The 18,895-nt window shown below is 37.5% G+C and overlaps 1 protein-coding gene and 1 long non-coding RNA gene across 2 annotated transcripts; one reads left to right on the top strand and one right to left on the bottom strand.

The window, feature by feature from the left end:
• Positions 1 to 9,886: 9,886 nt before the first annotated feature.
• On the bottom strand, positions 9,887 to 12,878 carry LOC121052528. The gene is made up of 11 exons (XR_005809347.1): positions 12,832 to 12,878; positions 12,274 to 12,338; positions 11,782 to 11,845; positions 11,580 to 11,633; positions 11,020 to 11,198; positions 10,740 to 10,913; positions 10,575 to 10,661; positions 10,423 to 10,462; positions 10,280 to 10,321; positions 10,141 to 10,197; positions 9,887 to 10,016 (listed from the first exon to the last, which is right to left on the bottom strand). It is a non-coding gene; the product is annotated as an uncharacterized LOC121052528 (long non-coding RNA).
• A 3,213-nt stretch (positions 12,879 to 16,091) lies between these two features.
• Positions 16,092 to 17,493, top strand: LOC112199746 (protein WUSCHEL). Its single transcript, XM_024340718.1, has 3 exons — positions 16,092 to 16,476; positions 16,912 to 16,988; positions 17,137 to 17,493. The coding sequence occupies exons 1-3, from the start codon at positions 16,092 to 16,094 to the stop codon at positions 17,491 to 17,493; spliced, it is 819 nt and encodes a 272-aa protein (XP_024196486.1).
• The last annotated feature ends 1,402 nt before the right edge of the window (positions 17,494 to 18,895 follow it).

Raw genomic sequence — 18,895 nt, 5'->3', positions numbered from 1 at the left:
AATACCATGATGAAGTAATCTGTACTTCACATCTAAAATTAATTGATAATTGATAAAGTTGATCCAAATTCTTATAAATCAAAAGACAAGATCATCATTTTCTCGTGTGAGATCTACTCTCACAAAAAATATATATGCGCGCACATTTTTAAGTCTACTGAGCACAAAAAAAAAAAAAAAAAAATTGATAATGTTAAAACTATTCAAGTAAATCCCTATTTGTGTGTCTGACCCAAACTCTAGGTTACTTGACCTGGTGGTAATAAGATTTTAATTAGAGAGAATCTAGGAGAATATTTTACATATATAGCCATTCATTGTATGATTACCTTTCCTTGTACAATTCAGATTCTATGCATTGTAATCCTCTATATAAAGAGACCCCTATTATCAATGAGAAACACACAGCAATTTTCACTCAATTCTCGTTTTCCTGAAACACGTTATCAGCATGAAGCCCTAACCCTGAAACCTTAAATTTGTAGCCTTCAAATCCCAGAAATCTCCGCCGCCCACCTTGAAGCTCTCAACTCCACGAGTCCAGAACCGGCAGCGCCACCCCAAGAACCGGCCCGGAAAATACCTAACCGGCCACTAGAAGATGCAGAAAATCCTCTGTCCGGTTCGCACCCTTCCAATCCACCTTTGACTACCATATTTTGTCACCACCATAGCCTTGATTCCAGCATCCAGGAACTGGGACCATCTTCCTAGAAACCGGCGAAAAAGTGACTGAACCGACAACCAAAACCTCCTGCAGAAAAATTGGCAGAAAAGAAAAAGGAAAAAAAAAAAAGGCAGCCCAAGCAGCAGCTCAAGCCCGGAAGCCCAAGCTGCAGCCCAAGCCGCTGACGTCACTGCCCTCTGCCACGTCATCCGCCAACGTCAGCCAGCCACGCCAGCACCGGCAACAGTCACTGCCGGCGACTTTTCCGATCAGTTTTCCGGCGACTTTTTAAGACCACTTTTCAGGCCAAATTTTCCGGCGACCTATTTTGAGGTATTTTTTTAGAGTTTTTAATTCAATTTCTCTTCTTTTTATCGGGGACTTGCAACCTCCCTTCTTCTACCCCCCTTTCTTCATCATAGGGGAGACCAAATTAAGCCGGACTGTGGGAGTTCGTGCTCACTCCAAGCTTGGAGCTTGTAGAGTCCTCCAAACTTAAAGTTTGTTGAGATAAAATGATCGACCGCAAACATCATTGTTTCGATCTAATCTAACCCCTCTTGTAATAGAATTTCTTGGAAACGACTACTCTAAAAAATTTTATTTGTTTTTGTAGTAACCTTTTTCGTTCCGAAACTAACCATAATTTCTTGTTCTCTTTCAGGATGAGTAACCTGAACAAATTGGACTTTGCTCCATTGGGAACAACTGGCTCTGAATATCATAGTTGGGTTCGTGATGTCCGCCAGCATCTCAAGGCCGATGAAATCCTAGATACGATTCTTGAGCCTAGTCAGGACGTGCTAACTGTTGATCAAGCTCAAGCTTTGGAAGCAAATAGAGCAGCCTTAGAGGCAAATAAGGCAAAAGCCATAAGGCTTTGGGTCTCACTCGAAGAAACATTTGGCAATGTCCGTGACTCCCTGCTTCCTGACCTAGAAGTGAGATGGCATAGCCTTCGCTTCTGTGATTTCAAGTCAGTTCTTGACTACAACTCGGAAGCACTTCACATTAAATCCTTAATGGAATTCTGTGGTAAAGAGATCACAGATGCGATGTTAATTGAAAAGACTATCTCTACCTTCCCCGTCTCTGCATTGATGGTTGCTAAGAACTATCGAATAGATGTTGCTGTAGGACGGATCATAAGGTTTCATAAGCTCATTGGAGCTATGAATGTCACTGAAAAGCATGACAACATCCTTGTGAAGAGCTATAATTCGAGATCCGTGGAAATAGAGCATATTCAGGAATCCAATTATAGTCGCACCCCTAAGAGAATGCGCCAAGAGCGAAACCCTAACCTTAGGGATACTTCTGGACTTTCTAGTCCATATAATAGCTCTACTTGGGAAGGTAACCGCCAAGAGGTCAACTTGAAAAGAGAGGGGGAGGCAACGCCTCTGGCCATGTTGGTGACACCACTAACACCAAGAGCCATCTAAATGACGCTTTCAAAGCGCCTCAATCAATAGAGTCTGAGCAAAGAGATGTATGTTCTCGATGTAGAGTATCCGATCATTGGGCACACATTTGTAGAGTTCGTGAAGAAATTGTCACCGCCTACAAAGCATATTGTGAAGCAAGAGAAGCTCACTATGTGGAACAAGAAGATCAAGAAGATGATCTAGAGTGAACGGTTGAAAACTACAAATCTGGCTGGGATCAATAGATCACTAATTCTGTTTAAGTATTTATTTTTCCAAGAGATGTAATAGGCAATTGCCATATATTTTTGTAGTAAATGCTAATGGTTTAGTATTTCTTCAAAACAGGCTCACCCAAAGTAAGTGTGATGTCTAGGAAAGTTCTGAGATTAGTGGTACTTAAGCGAGCCTTGCTCCACCGACATCTCTTTACTCACCTGGTCACATTTATTTTGGAATTACCGAAAGAAGTTAGACGTCTACCATTGTTTTGCATTAGCTAGCATTTTGGACATGGAATAGCCCAAGCTCCCCTTGCCAAATGACACCTTGATTACTGTCGCACAGCTCCTAGGGCAAATAGCACATATGAATAGCCAACGGATTCCATGCGAAAACCCATATAGAGAACATAAATGAGTTCCTTTGCAATACTTCTAATGATTGAGAACAAAGGCGCATCTTAGAGAAGTTTATGTGTCTCTCTAGTGGACTCTATGTCACTATCCGAGCTATTAAATCCAATAAAAGTTATGAGAGAAGATCTCTTAGATTTAGACACATATTGGCTTTGTCACGACATGATAAATCATCCTAGTCATGATATGATGATCCGTCTACAAAAGACTTTACACGGACATCCATTCTCTCAAGCGAAATGAAGCATGAATCAAAGGTTGATTCTTGGACTAAGTGTGACCGCTGCCGCTGCCTTTGGCACCGCCGCAGTCCACCACCAGCTTAGGGCTAGCACAGTCCCTATCCATGACACCATGGATGGCATCCATCATGGTGATGGCGCCCCAGGTGATGCTGCAATCACCAACTTGCTTCAAATAGCGTTTTAGACGCTCAAGCCCAACCAAGATCCTCATTGGTTGCTTCTAAAGCCTCTCGCTCGTTTTACAAAGCCCGTTCCTTAGGGATATTAGGACTGAGACCGTCTTATGCAAAGGATATGAAAATATTTATTCTGTTCTTACATAGAATCCAGGGGATTCTGTGGACTAATTCAACCAACTTGCGGACATTTAAATATCTCATGATGATTGGTTGACACGCAAACACGCTTGTCACATGTTGTGCCATTGTCCACTTATAATGCTGCTTATGCTACACTCCTAGTACATATCATATGACAACAGGCTCACTCCCCATATCATCCTATTCAGTCAATTGGATTTGACTATGCTAGAGAGTTTACATCTACGACTTTCGATGGATATTGCAATGAGACTGATGTTGGACATCACATTCCCATGTACACACCCAAATGGTCTCGCAGAAATGACTACGATGGTAGTTCGGACATTGGTAATGCGCACTAATCTCCCCATATCCGCTTGGGGTGATGCAATATCGCATGCAGCTATGCTAATTCGTCTACGACCCACCGCCACTCAATGTACCTCTGCATTACAGCTAGTGACTAGGTCCAAGTATCGTACTTAGACATATTTGAGTGTGCCATTTATGTGCCAATTACGCCGCCACAGCGCTCTATGATGGGTCCTTACAGACGAATGGGCAACTACATTGGATTTGAAATTCCGACCATCGTCCGCCACTTAATGCCCTTGCTAGGCGATCTCCTTACCGCTATTTGCTAATGTCACTTTGATGAGACAATCTTCCCGTCGTTAGGGGGAGATAAGAACATGAATGTTCAGCAAGAACGACAGGAATTGTCGTGGCCTGTCCCCACTATGTCTCATCTCGATCCCCGTTAGAGTGACGAGATCACACAAATTTGCTGCAAATATGCCTGCAAGGATGGACGTCCTTACGAGAGGACGTAACACCACCCTACACGGAGGTAGGCATGGCGCCAATGCCAAAGAGAGTAGCACTCTGGCGTTATAGGTCATGGCTCCAGCTAGAGGTGGCAAACGGGCCACTAAGCAAGAGCACGGCACGGGCCCGGCAAGCTTAAATGCGGCCCGGCACGGCCCAAGCCCGTTAGTGGCCCAGCACGACCCGAGCACGTGAGAATAACGGGTCGGGCTGGGCCTAAGAATATTGGCCCATTGGCCCGGCCCGGCCCGATCCTGTAATCGGCCCGGCACGGCCCGAGCAAGATATATTGTGGGCCGGCCCGTTACAAACACAAAATTTCATTTTGTTTTTAAAAATATTTAAAAACTACAATGATGAGATTTGAATATAAAACATTTTTATTTAAAAATTCATGACAATTCCACCAATGCTTTCTTTTATATTGTCAAAATAATGAAACAAAACATTATATCCTTATTTTGACATAAGTATTTTTTCTAAATATTAAATATATGTTTATTAATAAAAACTAATCTCATAATAATACAACTATAGAATGAAGGGAAAAAAAGAAAAAGAAAAAAAAAACTATAGAATGAAGGAAAGAATTATAGATGATTTAGTATATTAATAAAGATTAATCTCACAATAATATACTAAAAACAATATATTTTGAGTTTTTTTTCTCTTTCTTTCTTATAGTGGAATATAAAAAATTATTAAAAATCTAAGATTAAGAAAAACGTTGTAGAACTTAATTTATTTTAATTTTCTAAATAGTTAAATAAAATTAATTTTTATTTGTTCAAATTAAGATTTTAAAATCATGTTATATAGTGGGTAGGCACGAGCACGGCCCGACACGATATGGGCTCGGGCCATGGGCCGGGCCGGGCTTAATGTTTAAGTAAATGGGCCGGCACGAGCCCGGCAAGATAATAAATGGGTCGGCCCAAGCACGGCACGAAGCACGACTAGGCCCGCTTAAAATGGGTCGGGCCGGGCCGGGCCGGCCCATTTGTCACCTCTAGCCCCAGTGGGAGGCCCGTGGGTTCAAAGGATACTTTGGCACATTCCAATCCTTTGATCATCAAGACTCAAAATCCGTCTCATGAGAATCTTCTGGATTATGGTTATCGTTAGGGGACGCCTCAACGTCAGAACCTATTCCTGAGAATATAGAGCTCTATGAAAATTACACTAGTGTACATGAGACGTGGAATAAAAACTCCATCATAATTGATGATGTAGTCACGCATTTTATTGCGCATAAGTTTGTTGAGTCCGATGATATCGAACCACGCTCCGTTGATGAATGAATACCAACGTAGAGAGATTTGGCCTAAATGGAAAGATATGATCCAGGTTAAGATAGATTCTCTAACGAAGAGGAAAGTTTTCGAGCTAGTGATGCCAACACTCCTAACATAAAACCTATTGACTAATGGGCCTTCGTTAGAAAGCATGATGAGAAAAAGAGATGGCAATCTCAGCTTATGGCCCAAGGCTTCTCACAAAACGCCCTGGAATCGATTGTGATGAGTCATATTCTCTCGTAATGGATGTCATTGCACTCCACTACCCTGTCAGTTTGGTAGTTTCCGAATAACTGAACATGCAGCTTACAAATGTGGTCACTACGTATCTCTATGGGGATCTAGATACGGAATATATATGAAGGTTCATGGTGAACTTCATTTACCCAAGTCAAGTGGCTCTAGACCACGGAGCGCGATTTTACAATGAGGTTGAAACGCTGACTAAAGTGACTACTTGATTTGGAATGGATATGCCCATGCGTTTTCATAACAAGTTTCGGATTCTATCGCGATTCATGTTGGACATGATATTCATTGGAAGCCCTTAAAGAGTTAAGGGAAACTGCTGAACACTTGAAATCCGAGTTTGAGATGAAGGATTCTGGAAGAACACGATTATGTCTCGTTTTGAAACTTGAGCATCGTGTTGATAGATGCTTAGGCGTTTTGACAAGGTCAAGCCTTCAAGCACCCCCATGATCATCCGTAGTCTTGATCCTGAAAAGGACCCTTTTCGTCCGAAGGATGATGGCGAAGATGTGCTAGAGGCCAAAGTGCCTTACATAAGTACAATAGGCGCATTATTATACTTAGCTCAATGCACAAGACCGGACATCTCATCTGCAATGAACTTGTTAGCTAAGGTATAGCTTTGCGCCAACGCGACGCCATTAAATTGGTGTAAAAAATATCTTTCGATACTTGAGATGTATGGTTGATATGGGCTTGTTCTATCCCTATAGAGAGACGATGGATTCGGACCCATTACATACTAGGAACGCCACAAACACTGGCCTGCGTCCTCTATCCCCACCCCAAACGATAAGCGTTTTGGAAGGTTTTATGTTTTATTGATATTGGGTATCTCTCCGACCCACACAAAGGTCATTCCCAAATTGGTTAAGTGTCCACCATGGGTAAAGACCATGATATCTTGGAGGTCTACAGAACATAACCTAGTCGCAATATATTCGAACAATGCAAAGATCATTGCTCTTCACGAAGTGGTTTGTGAATGTATATGGATTGGATTCATAATTACGCATGTTCGAAAAATTGTGGTTTGAAGTCTACCACAGATGAGACTATGAGCATTTAGGGTAATGCTGCTTGTTTTGAACAAATGAAGCAAGGCTACATAAAAAGCGACAACATCAAGGATAATCAGCAACGACAAACTCTCCTCAAGATCAAAGTGAACTAGGTTGAATCTGAGGACAATGTAGCAGACTTGCTCACCAAGTCATTGCCTAAATTCCACTTTCGAGAAACGTGTTGGTAACATCATTTACGGAAGTTATCCAAACTCCCATAACCGTAGTCATCGGGGGGAGATGCAGACATCAGGGGGAGATGTCTATGCGTATGGTCTCGAAACGTGAATGGTGCATTGTGCTCTTTTTCCCCTTCGACCTAGGTTATTTTTGTCCCACTGGGTTTTTGTTACTCGGCAAGGTTTTTAGCGAGGCAAGGAGAGAAGCACCGCGTTTGGGCGACACCAGGGGGAGTGTTCAAGTAAATCCCTATTTGTGTGTCTGGCCCAAACTCTAGGTTACTTGACCTGGTGGTAATATGGTTTTAATTAGAGAGAATCTCGGAAAATATCGTAGAGATATCCATTCATTGTATGATTACCTTTCCTTGTACAATTCAGATTCTATGCATTGTAATCCTTTATATAAAGAGGCCCCTATTATCAATGAGAAACACACAGCAATTTTCTCTCAATTCTCGTTTCCCTAAAACAAAAACATATAAAATCTTTAAATTTAATTTTTATTATTACAATGATAATTTGTTTTCAACGAGATTTCATATTTTGAAATCGTTTCATGATAATCTCATCATCTATACTAGTAAAAATTCTTTCTCAATATATGAAATCAAACAATCATTCGTAAACTCGTTACTGATTCGCAAGAGAGGAGTAATGAAAACCCAAAAAACAGCTACAACAATACTCTACGCAAAATAATTGATTATAATTGATTGAGAATCATTACTTGATTAACATATACTGAATAAGAATGAATAGAAATCATTGATTCATTGATTAAATAATTGATGTCAAATAGAGTTAGAATTAATAACATATCATTAAACGGGTACAAATAATATCTATTCTAATTAATATAACCTACATATTACATATTTTTTTTCTTCAAAATATTCAGCTAGAACACGGGTTCCACCTGGCCTTAACCTCGCTCCGCCTCTGTTGTGTGCGTACAAAAGTGCAAACGTAATAATAACAAGTAATAACTGATCAACAACCAGCGGATTTCAACTTTCAACGAAAATTCCACCCATCGTAGTTTGTAGGGTGACTCAAGCTAGCAAAAGCTATGACAAAACAAGATGCATACGCAAAAATTTTGTATAAATATAGACCATGATCCATGTAGATCGCTATAGCTCCAGTACTACTATTGCACCCTAAACCATAAGATGGTGTATTTTGCCTTGGAAAAAAGTCACAAAGAGTACCCAAACTTAAAGTCATTCTACTTTGGTACCTCATCTTCTAAATATATCATTTTGGAACCTCTACTTATTACTTATGCATAACATTCATACACGCCATTAATAACACCGTTAACTCAAGTGTCATATAGCTTTCTGTCATAGGTATTTTCGTGCATTTATGTTTTCCCACAAAAAATCTCATGGTATTTGCCACTTAACAAAAACTCTCTCCGTTTAATTCATATTTATTTTTATTGAAAAAGAAAAAAATAAAAATAAAAACACTTGCTGCATCATTCTTCATTACCGAGGAAACCAAACAACCATGGATCTATATTTAAAGAGAAAGCAAATAACTACAACAACCATAGATCCCAAAAGTTTTTAGCAACTTCTACAACTCTACTAGACGATCTGCTATGATTGGTATTGAAATTGATTATGCATAAAGAATTGAACAAGCATTTTTCCTTTTATGTCTGAAGAGTTCTTCAATTAAAAGAGGAAATGCTCAAAGCCTAGAACTTGAAAGAAAACTATCTATATTACAGTTGAAGAGCTAAGATAAGATGATATAGAATCAACAATTAATAAAATTAGGAGACAATCTGATCTCATCCAGGCCACTCTCTATTTGTGAATTAGCAGGCTGAAAAACGATAAATCTCTCACCTCTTCTCATTTTTATTATTCTGTTTCCTAGGATCATAGCAATAAGTCCAAATTTTCAGTACAATAACTTAAATTGATATTCCATAAACCCAAATATAATATTTTCCTTGATGACAGATTTTATTTTCAGCAAAAAGAAAGGAATTTTAGATCCTCTCCCATAGAATTTTTGGTGAGAAAACATGAATGAACGAAAATACACATGGCAGAAAACTACATGACACTTGAGTTGAGGGTGTTATTAATGGCGTGTACGAATGTTATGCATAAGTAATAAGTTGAGGTACCAAAGTGATATATTTAAAACATGATCGAGGTATCAAAGTGTAGAATAACTTTAAATTTGAGTATTGTTTGTGACTTTTTTCCTTTTGTCTTTTTGCATGCGTGATGAGATTTCATTTAATATCATTTTGCTTTGTAGACCTTTTCTTTTCTATTTACTATTTTATTTTGAGTCTATCTACTATATGTATAAAAACACGCGGCACATCCTGAAAGATTTAATTATTTCAATCAGAGACCTCAATCTTTATTTCTAGACTTAAGGGTAAGAAGAAATTAAAGAAAAAGCCCCCAACTTATTGCTTGCTCTGAAGTAATTGTTACGTGGCCTTTACAGGAATACACTAGATGTTTTATTGAATTTAACATATAGTGTTGTGGTTGTAGTTTAGTGGTAAGAATTCCACGTTGTGGCCATGGAGACCTGGGCTTGAATCCCAGCAGCCACACACACAGAGTATAATTTTTTATTATTTTTTTTAAAACAAATATCATATCCTTTTTTTTTTTTTTTTTTAAATAACTATCAGACATGAAGATAATTGTAGATTTTTATTTATTTATTTAAGAAGGTATAAACAGAAGATAAAGCAAGATTATAATAAGCTTATTCCTTAAGGTTCTCTTATATATATACTAGCCTTCCTGCACGCGCGATGCGCGTGCGTGTTGTCCTTCCTCTCTTGCTATGCATGTTTGAAATATTACTCATGAGTGGAATTTAATTTCTGTGTTGCATATTACCTAACACTTACCATATGGCATATACAGATATTATAAAATATTGTATATGTCCTTAGCAATCCATTAGTAAAAACATAAATACAGATCTTTACAATAGAAATGTACTTTTTAAAAAGAAACTTCCACAAAGTGCCTATATACATATTTGTTCAATAAAGTAAAGTCCACATGCTCTAATCAACTCCATCTCAGCCATCCATTTGTCATCAGTCGCTGCCCAAACTACAAATTGAGAGTACAAAAAAGAACAGAAGATTATTAAAAAAAATAATAATAACAAAACATAAGATAGTGTGTTTGGTTTTTTACTATAAAGTGAAATGGATCTACTAAGTGAAGTACATACCATGAAGTTAGATAATTCCTTTACTGCAACACCTTTGCTCCAATTATTGGAAGAATTCTGTAGTAACAGGAAATGCATATTCTCTTAATTGTATGATTTGACCAAGTATAGCATACGAACGAACTCATTATATAATCACCTCAGTATTATGCCTCAACTTCTGAAAATGCTTGATGTAGAACTATTAGGAGAAACACATTATTATTGTGAGGAGGCTTCATAATGGTCCAATATTATTCTTCTATACTTGCTCTTAAGTATCACAATTAAAATTTATAATACCTTAGCTAAAAAGCTGTTTTGTTCACGATGCTTTTGCCTCCTGCTCATCCATATTCAAAATTGTAAAAAAAAAAAAAAAAACGTAAATAAATTTTTGTGACCATTGAAGATGCATGCAACAAAATGAACAAATTATAGATCCTAATGAATACCTAATGCGCAAAACCTTTCTCCAAGTTCGTTTAATGTGATAAATATCAAGTGTCATCAACTCTCTACGTGCGTTTTTGTATCGCCAACTGCAAGAATTTCAAATGGTGACAATCAAGTAAATTACTGTACTTAAAAGAAAAGAAACAACTCTTAAGATTACATACTGTGCATGCTTCTTTTTCTTCCACTCTTTAAAATCAGCTCACTGAGATAAGCGGTGTTCATTTTTACTGATTGTCCCATCCGCCAACCAAATGAAAACACAGAAACACGTCTCCTAAAGCCCTCGTCTCTTTGGAACTTTTTCTTTTGTTGAGGGCGCCTATTTCGTACATTTCCTACAAATAAAAATAATTACACAAAATCAAAGGTTGTAATAAATTTTGAAAAATGCAATCAAATATGTAAGTTTATAATCTTATTTATCTATTGATAAAGAAGTACCTCGAGCTTGTTCAGTTTTGTTGCTTGGGCTAGTTTCCACCATTAGTCGCTTTCCTTGAGCTATTGCACATGGTCGTGCCAAATATGCTTGTTGTTGTGAATAACTCATTGACTGTCGCCGTTGTCGATGCCGAATACGTGCATGCTCCATTAGGTCCATGAGTTGTTGGGGTTAGTATCTACAAAAAATAATACATCTCTTTAGCGTTTTTCTTTAAAAAAAATTGGTGAAACAAATCCATAGCTTAGACACAAAACAAACAGAGGAATGGCTAGATGTGAGTGAGTGTGAGTGAAAAAAATAGTGAAGGGCCAGATAATCATCCAAGTCAAAATTAGATAGCATAATTCAAAAATGCCAGTGCGCAATCTCTACTACTATATGATGTCAGAAATATCTATTCATATGGCAACCCAAAGTCAAGATTGTGTCTTTTTCAAGAGAGAGAAAAAAAAATCAGATGCAGCAATCTTCTCAGAATCTTCTCAAAATTAAGACGATTAGAACAAAACTTCATTTTGGCGGCTACTCTCTTTCAAATTAAAAAACCAAATCATACCTGGAATCTAAGAAATCTGACTCTATATAGAAATTCCTTAAATGTTCAATATTCCTGAGTAGCACAGAGGAAACAAAACAATTAGATAGCAAATCCCAAAATCAATAAACGAAACACTACAATCATCTAATCAACAATTAGTTTCACCCTGAATGTTGATCTTTCAAAGTCGGTACCGATTATCGAATAAAGATTTTCATACCCTGAATGTAAGTCTTGCGTCCATTATTGCAGAAAAAGAATAGAAGTTCCATTGAAAACAATTCCTACAAAGTAAAACTGTAGTAATCAGTGTATTTGTTTGTAGTTTGAGTTTCATGGTGAAGAAACACGATGGAAATCCGCAGTTCCACACTACCCAAAATTTGAAAGAAGTATAAGCTATAAAGTATATCAGTACTATAAAACTGTAGATCAAGGGTCTGAGACCAAACAATACAATATCATCACTGCAATTCATCTAAAACAAAGTTAGAGAAATACCTGCATGCTCCAGATTCCCAATTTCACATAGGGAAACAATTAGTATAGTTTATTGTACTTAGTAAAAGAAGAATAATGAATAAGATGTCTAAGTGAGATTAATAAAAGAAATAGAAAAAGAAAAGAAAGCGTAATGAGCATCAATTTAAGCAATTCATGAACTGGACAAATCAATTTAAGACATTCATGAACTGAACTGAACGACCTTTACCTATAAAGACATGTGGATGATATAAAATCAAAGAATCAGCAACATCATATTCCAAAGTCCTGCATCTGCACTCCAATGAAAGAAAGTAACAAAAGGAAAGAGTTAGTATTAATACGTTCACCTATAGAACAATGAAGTTTAAACCAAAAAGTAAGAAATTCATATAAACCATTGTTCTTCATCTGTAATATTGAGCAGGCTCTAGACTGATGATAAACTCCAGTACTGGATTCACTTAGGTAGAATTCGATGTCAATACTGATATATATAAACCCATATGTCCGTATCCTAGAGGCACATCAAACCTACCTAATAATAGGGGAGTACAAATCATAAACAATTCTAAGATCACTTTAGTATCGGATAAGTGCATGTTCTCACTTCTCAGTGTTTGGTATATCAATTTCATCCAATCTGTATCTCTTCCCTATTCTTCTAGATTGTGAATTTATAGAAACAGGTTGCAAAAGCCAAGAAAATCCAAAACAATACAACCGCAGGTTGAGATAAATGGGAAAAAGTAACTGCATAAATCAAATATAATCTGGATAAGAGTACCTGTTCTCTTTGCCATGTTTGTATTCTTGAGACAATATTCACAATCTAGGTTAAAAAAACATCCTTAGTGATGATATTGATAATCAATGGAAAGCATAATCCATAGTGATGAGTGATGACAGGGAATAAATAGAAATTGGGAATTGGGAAACTAAATTAAGTTAAATACATGGAAAAGGAAAACAGGAAAGCAGAGAGCAACGATTACCAGGAACAAAAGAAATTAGTGATTAGTTCAAGATACCTGCAAAATTTAGAGAAAACAACTATGAACAAAAGTTAACCCCAAAATGTAAGCTAAATGACACCTAGATAATAAATTTCGGCATACCTTTGTTCTTAAGAATTGCGCCACTTCCTGCATCAATGCCAGTATCGTCGTTGCTCTGTGCCTGGCAGAAAACCATTAACCCCAAGAAAACCAAAACCCCAAAAATTATACACAAACCCATCAAAACCCAAAAAGTGCATATGAAAATTGAAATCTGAAAATTATCCAATGACAATTATCAAGTCTGACCTTAGGTGAATCTGCAAAATTGTCAGCCGACTTGATAAACAATTCCCCTCCTCTTTCTGCTCCTCTTTCTGTATGAACAGTAAATTGAGTGAGGGATGAGTATTGTTGGAGCCATATGTACTCCGATCAACTCCCACGACGTCTGAATCTTCGTTTGTGTTTAGATCGTGCTCCCTGGCAGTTATCTGTGGTTTGCAGATCGTGTGCGACTGCATGCAAATTCTTTTTTTCCTTTTCTTTTCTCTGCCGCACAGTTGTGTAGTTCCGTATTTATATTTTCTTTCATTTTATTAGTCTTTTACAGTAATAGCCCTATTTGATATCTTTTATTTCACTGAACTTTGTATCTGTGGTGGACAATTTGGGGACTTTAAAAAATTGGTGAAGCCTTTGACACCAAAACCACGCCTGGCTTTATAGTAGTAGAGATATATAGTAAATTAGTAATCTTAGAATTTTGTTCATGAGGAAATTAATATGCAACATAGACTAAAACAAGAATCTTGAATGAAGGTCAAAATCGTATTTTTCATAGTCCTAAATCTAGTTCGATTAAAACTTTATTCTTGAAATGTTTTTTGAGAAGTCTTTTCATATTTTAGACCGTAATGAAGTTCATGAATAAGAACTTCTTCTTTTTTTAAACTAAAGCAAACATGATCAAGAAAAATCATGATCGAATTTTGTTCAAAAACAAAAATTAGGGTAATATTTGAACTGAAGTGGATAAGAGCAATTGAACAAAAAAAAAAAAATGGATAAGAGCAAAGGTGGTGGATTTATTTAGTGGAGACAGGGTTTTGTTGGAAAGTAAATGCATGGGCGCTGGTGAGAATTAAGTGACATGGGTTTTGAACAAGGATTGCCAGGGGTTCTTCCAAAGAGCGACGCGTGTCCGGCACGGCAGTCCTCTGCTTTACTTGGTCCAGTTCAAATAGTGATTTACGAGAGATTAAATTACTAGCCACGCCATGCACGACTTACTATAGACGGTAGCAACGTTGCAGCAAGCCAGCAACGATAAAAAAAATAAAAAATAGTATGTGCCCTCTAGAGGCGCGGTTATTGCCCAAACAGACGTTTTCTTCCGAGTTCTGACAGAGTGGGTCCCTCAACTGATGCAAGTGGCTGACTTCCTTTATTATAAAGGTTCACTTGTTTTCTGCAAACAAATATGTGACAAAAGAAAGTAAGTGCTCCAGAATCTCTTCTTTTTTTTTTTCACCAGAATCTCTTTTGATACTAAGGTTTTCTATTATAATATAATATAAGCTTTTGTACTTTTTTCTTCATTCAAATCTTTGGTATCTGTTAACAACTGATAGTTTTTTGTCTTTATATTTTCCAGGATTGGCCTCCACATCATCCAAAATCATCAGTACGTTCAGCAACATGTATCTCCCACAACTGCATAAATCAAACAAGGCAAGTCAAGAACCATGGTAAACAGAAACAAAGTATTTCATGGACACGAATGAATTATGGCATATAGATACTTGAGATCTCAAAAATTTGCCTTATCAACGTAAAGGGTGATCTTTTTTATCCTTCCTGGGCACAGGAGGTCTTCCACAATCACGCTGCCGAGAGGTGAAACAGGGCATATCAAAACCATAAGTATGTGCTTTTATATTAGACGGTAAGACCTAAATGCTTTCATAGAGTACAAAACTGTAATGAAATGACGTCTGAAAGCTAGGAAACAATAAGTAAATGCATCAAGAGATATATATAGACCTAATCACAAAATCTAAAGCATCAAAATTTAATTTGTTCATCAGAAAAGAATAAATAAACCCACAATAGTGCCTACCTTAACCTTGTATGTTGAGTGAGGAGGCGAGAGGCAATCAAAGTCTGATTTGTATCCGCAGCTGCAGAGTAGTCTTGATCTCCTTCTTTTCTTTTCTTGCGGTTTACCCATTATTATTGCTCTCTCCAGATCTTTACCAACTCTCGACTCTCTAAATTCGGCGCCCATAGCTGCTGAAGGGTTTTGAATGAAAATAATAGGGAATCTTTGATTAGAAGCATAGACCCATACAAAATTGGTAGATCCATTGAGAACTAAGACAAGGCGCTGAGGCTGAACAAATTTGAAGGATTGATTCCTTGATGATGGTTTCAGTGAGTACAAGAAGAAGATGCAAGTGAAGGGGGACGCGAGAGAGAAGAGAAGAGACAAGGGTCCATCGATCAGTCCATCACCACAAATATAATACCAATTCTAAATGCCCGACACTAGGCTTGAGTATAAAGGGCAAATGTGACAAATATTATAACATTTACTTAAACAGTGAAACTACCCACACTTCTTTAATACGTGGCCAATGAAATGTTGCTGTTGCCTAATATTGTACTAGTGCCTCCGCTATTCCTGCATGTCTATATATGACTATATATATATGTATATATAGAGATACTTGACTCTCTCCATCCCCTTACCATCTTTGCTCATGATTCAAAACATTCCCTTGTCTAGTTGGCCATCATAGTTTGAATAATAGGGCTCTGCCTGAATTACTCGATCAAAGCTGCATATCCTCAGCCTGCAGTACTACTCACTCCAAAGCTTACCTCTACTTCCAACATGACCCAAATCCCTTTCTTCCGCCATCAGAGTACGTACTGATGTACACACACACACACACACACACACACACACACACACACACATATATGTATATATTATACTTTGATCGTCTGATTATTCTGTGGGTAGGTGATAATATGATTTCAAATGTATGCAGTGGTTCCAGTGACGTTGGATGAGCAAGGCAGTGATTGTTTTTATAGTGATAAACAACCGGCAGCTGCAGCTCCTCCGCGAAATTCCCGATGGAATCCAACCCCGGAGCAGATAATGCACCTGGAGGAGCTCTATCGATCTGGGATCAAGACACCGACGACCCAACAAATCCGACAGGTGACTGCAGGGCTTCGAAACTATGGGAGGGTTGAAGGCAAGAATGTATTCTACTGGTTTCAGAACCACCGAGCCAGGGAGAGGCAGAAGAGACGCCGTGAACTCATGTCCATGTATCAGTCTGACTCTAAACAACAACAACAACAAACTTTGACTAACAACACAATTAGCAGTCTCCACGACAAAGAATCTGCAGGAGGTACCATTTAATTAGCATCATTTTATTATTAACATGCAGTTAGTCTATGTGTTGGACACATGGCTCCCCGGCCAGGTAATAGGGGGATTAGGGCTCGACACTTGGTGAGTCCACCTCCTTTAGGTCACCCACGGCTCAATAACTGTATAACATATTGAATATCTATGTTATGATCGAGGAGGGGAGAGTGAGAGACTTAATGGTTGTGTTAATAATAATTAAGACCATTCAGTACAAATAATGTACCCGTGCTTTACGCTCACCAGGCAAGTCAGCTAACCCTAGCCAAGAGCTGGAGAACCTAATTAATTGAACGGGCACTCGTGTATAAGGTCTTGTAAATTTGTTGGTTCTATATGAGTTTCAAAGTTGAGCGCGCGGGTGCAAAAATTAATTAACAGATTATTACAAGTTATGAAAATCGTTTACTTGCAGGTGACTTTGTTCGTTGTCTTGAAGTTGAGCAGCAGAATAGGCGGACACTACCAAACTTAACTGTTCTTTCCGATCAGGTAAACGTGTACCCGTATATCAAAATCTAAAAAAAAATATAGAAATTAACTGAATGCGTGATATGGATATTAACTGCTTTACAATACACACACACACACACACATATATATATATGCATGAGTTTCATTTGTTACTGTACGTCCTCAGGAATCATCTACAGTACTGCAAGAGAGGATGATGAGCATGGTGAAAAGCAATTCCTCCAAGCTACTTGTGGAACAATCCGATTCACCTGGATCGACCTCAGACACAAACGCGTCAGCTACAGTCATTTACACAAAGCTCTTGGACTTCCATCACTATTATGATTATGGTATGGTATTGACTACACCCAGTATTTACAAAGAATTCAAAGAAGAAGAAGAAAGCAGAGAAACTCAAACTCTGGAGCTCTTTCCACTCGAGAGCGACAATCTTAAAGGTGCTAAGGATACCAAATTACCTATGAGCAGAACCGCAAGCACAGACACTACTTCAGATTTCATGGCAGACCAATATTATTAGTTTCTTTGAACAATTTAAGGGAGCACATAACTAGGAATCTATATATTCAAGTAATAATAGTATGCATGCGTGTCTTCTCTTTCATGGAATAATGTGGCACACCATTATGATCAAGCCGGTTCTGTTTTTTGTCGTTCTTCCCACTTCTATTTCTTCTATTTGTTCAAACACAGAGGAAGAGTAAGGTTGGTGTCCCCCTTCTTTACTTAATTAGTTTAGTTTGCTGTACCATTTCTATTTCTATATATGAAACTCCATCGTATTGTATTGTCGATCAAAATCCATCGAAAATGAAAGGTCAATACATATGCATAACTAGCAAGCTCTCATATATATGTCAATATTAGTTTCATATTTGCCTGGTCCTGCATTTTCTGTTAATTTGTATCATGCATGCTACAGAACAGTTGGGTAATGCTGCAGAAGATTGTGTCACATTGATTATAAACAGAACTATTGTATATGTATCTGCATGTGTGTGTATATCGGTCCGATCATGAGCACTCCACTTTAGACCATAAAGTAAACACATTATGCACAATGGCATCTGAAAGGTTGTGATAACAATAATGAATTAGGTTTATCTGGCACAATGCAGAATATGATTCCACCAATAATTTAACACTGGCACAGTAAAATGTTTGACTCCACCAATAATTTAACACAAATGTACTTACATATATAAGCTCTACAGGCATACAGACACGTACAGAGAGAGAGAGAGAGAGCTACAGCCTTTAATCACCTAAAAGTACTGTGTCGGCAGCACCTACAGTAGATTTGTAAATAGGTCTTTACTCTTTAATTAGCAATCAAGATTATGAAGACCTACACCTGATAAAATTCGGAGTTACGTACATAAGACTCAACGGTCTCCTAGTCTAAGGCGAATCTTTAAATTTTAACTTTCACTAGGGCTAGGATCTTCAGTTTGTAAATATATAGAAATTATTGTTACTTTTTTTTTTTTGAGAAGAGAAATTATTGTTACTTTACATATATAGCTTGTATCACATTTCTTCAACCCATGATATAGACAAGAAACTGATCAGGCTTTAGCTTTAACATTCAAGGCCATTGGTTTATCAGAGTAAATGAAGAAAGAAGGCAAACTGGATTTGCTAATTGCTATGTAATATTCATATATCTGTTCATGAGTTTTCGAATTTGCATATCATAAAATGCTGTTACCAATATACTTCCTGCTCTTATACTATTTACTTTAAAACATTATGAGGACCATTATTAAATCATTAAATGTCCGTCAGTAAAGTAAAACCAAAAACTATATATGTTCATGGGTAAATTCAATAGTTGGTTAGTGGTGTATTCATGCCGGTATCTATAGTACGATTCGGTCATTACAATACTTACCCACCTTTTCTTTTGATAGTCGTACTGT

Source organism: Rosa chinensis, chromosome 4 (assembly GCF_002994745.2).
Source record: "Rosa chinensis cultivar Old Blush chromosome 4, RchiOBHm-V2, whole genome shotgun sequence".
Lineage (NCBI taxonomy): Eukaryota > Viridiplantae > Streptophyta > Magnoliopsida > Rosales > Rosaceae > Rosa > Rosa chinensis.
This window is presented reverse-complemented; position numbering and strand designations above follow the sequence as displayed.

Bases quoted from the DNA above. Each gene is read 5' to 3' on its own strand.
- LOC112199746 (XM_024340718.1), top strand. From the start codon at position 16,092: ATGTATGCAGTGGTTCCAGTGACGTTGGATGAGCAAGGCAGTGATTGT. The intron at 16,477-16,911 runs GTACCATTTAAT...GTTTACTTGCAG, and splicing joins CGACAAAGAATCTGCAGGAG to GTGACTTTGTTCGTTGTCTT. The intron at 16,989-17,136 runs GTAAACGTGTAC...GTACGTCCTCAG, and splicing joins TAACTGTTCTTTCCGATCAG to GAATCATCTACAGTACTGCA.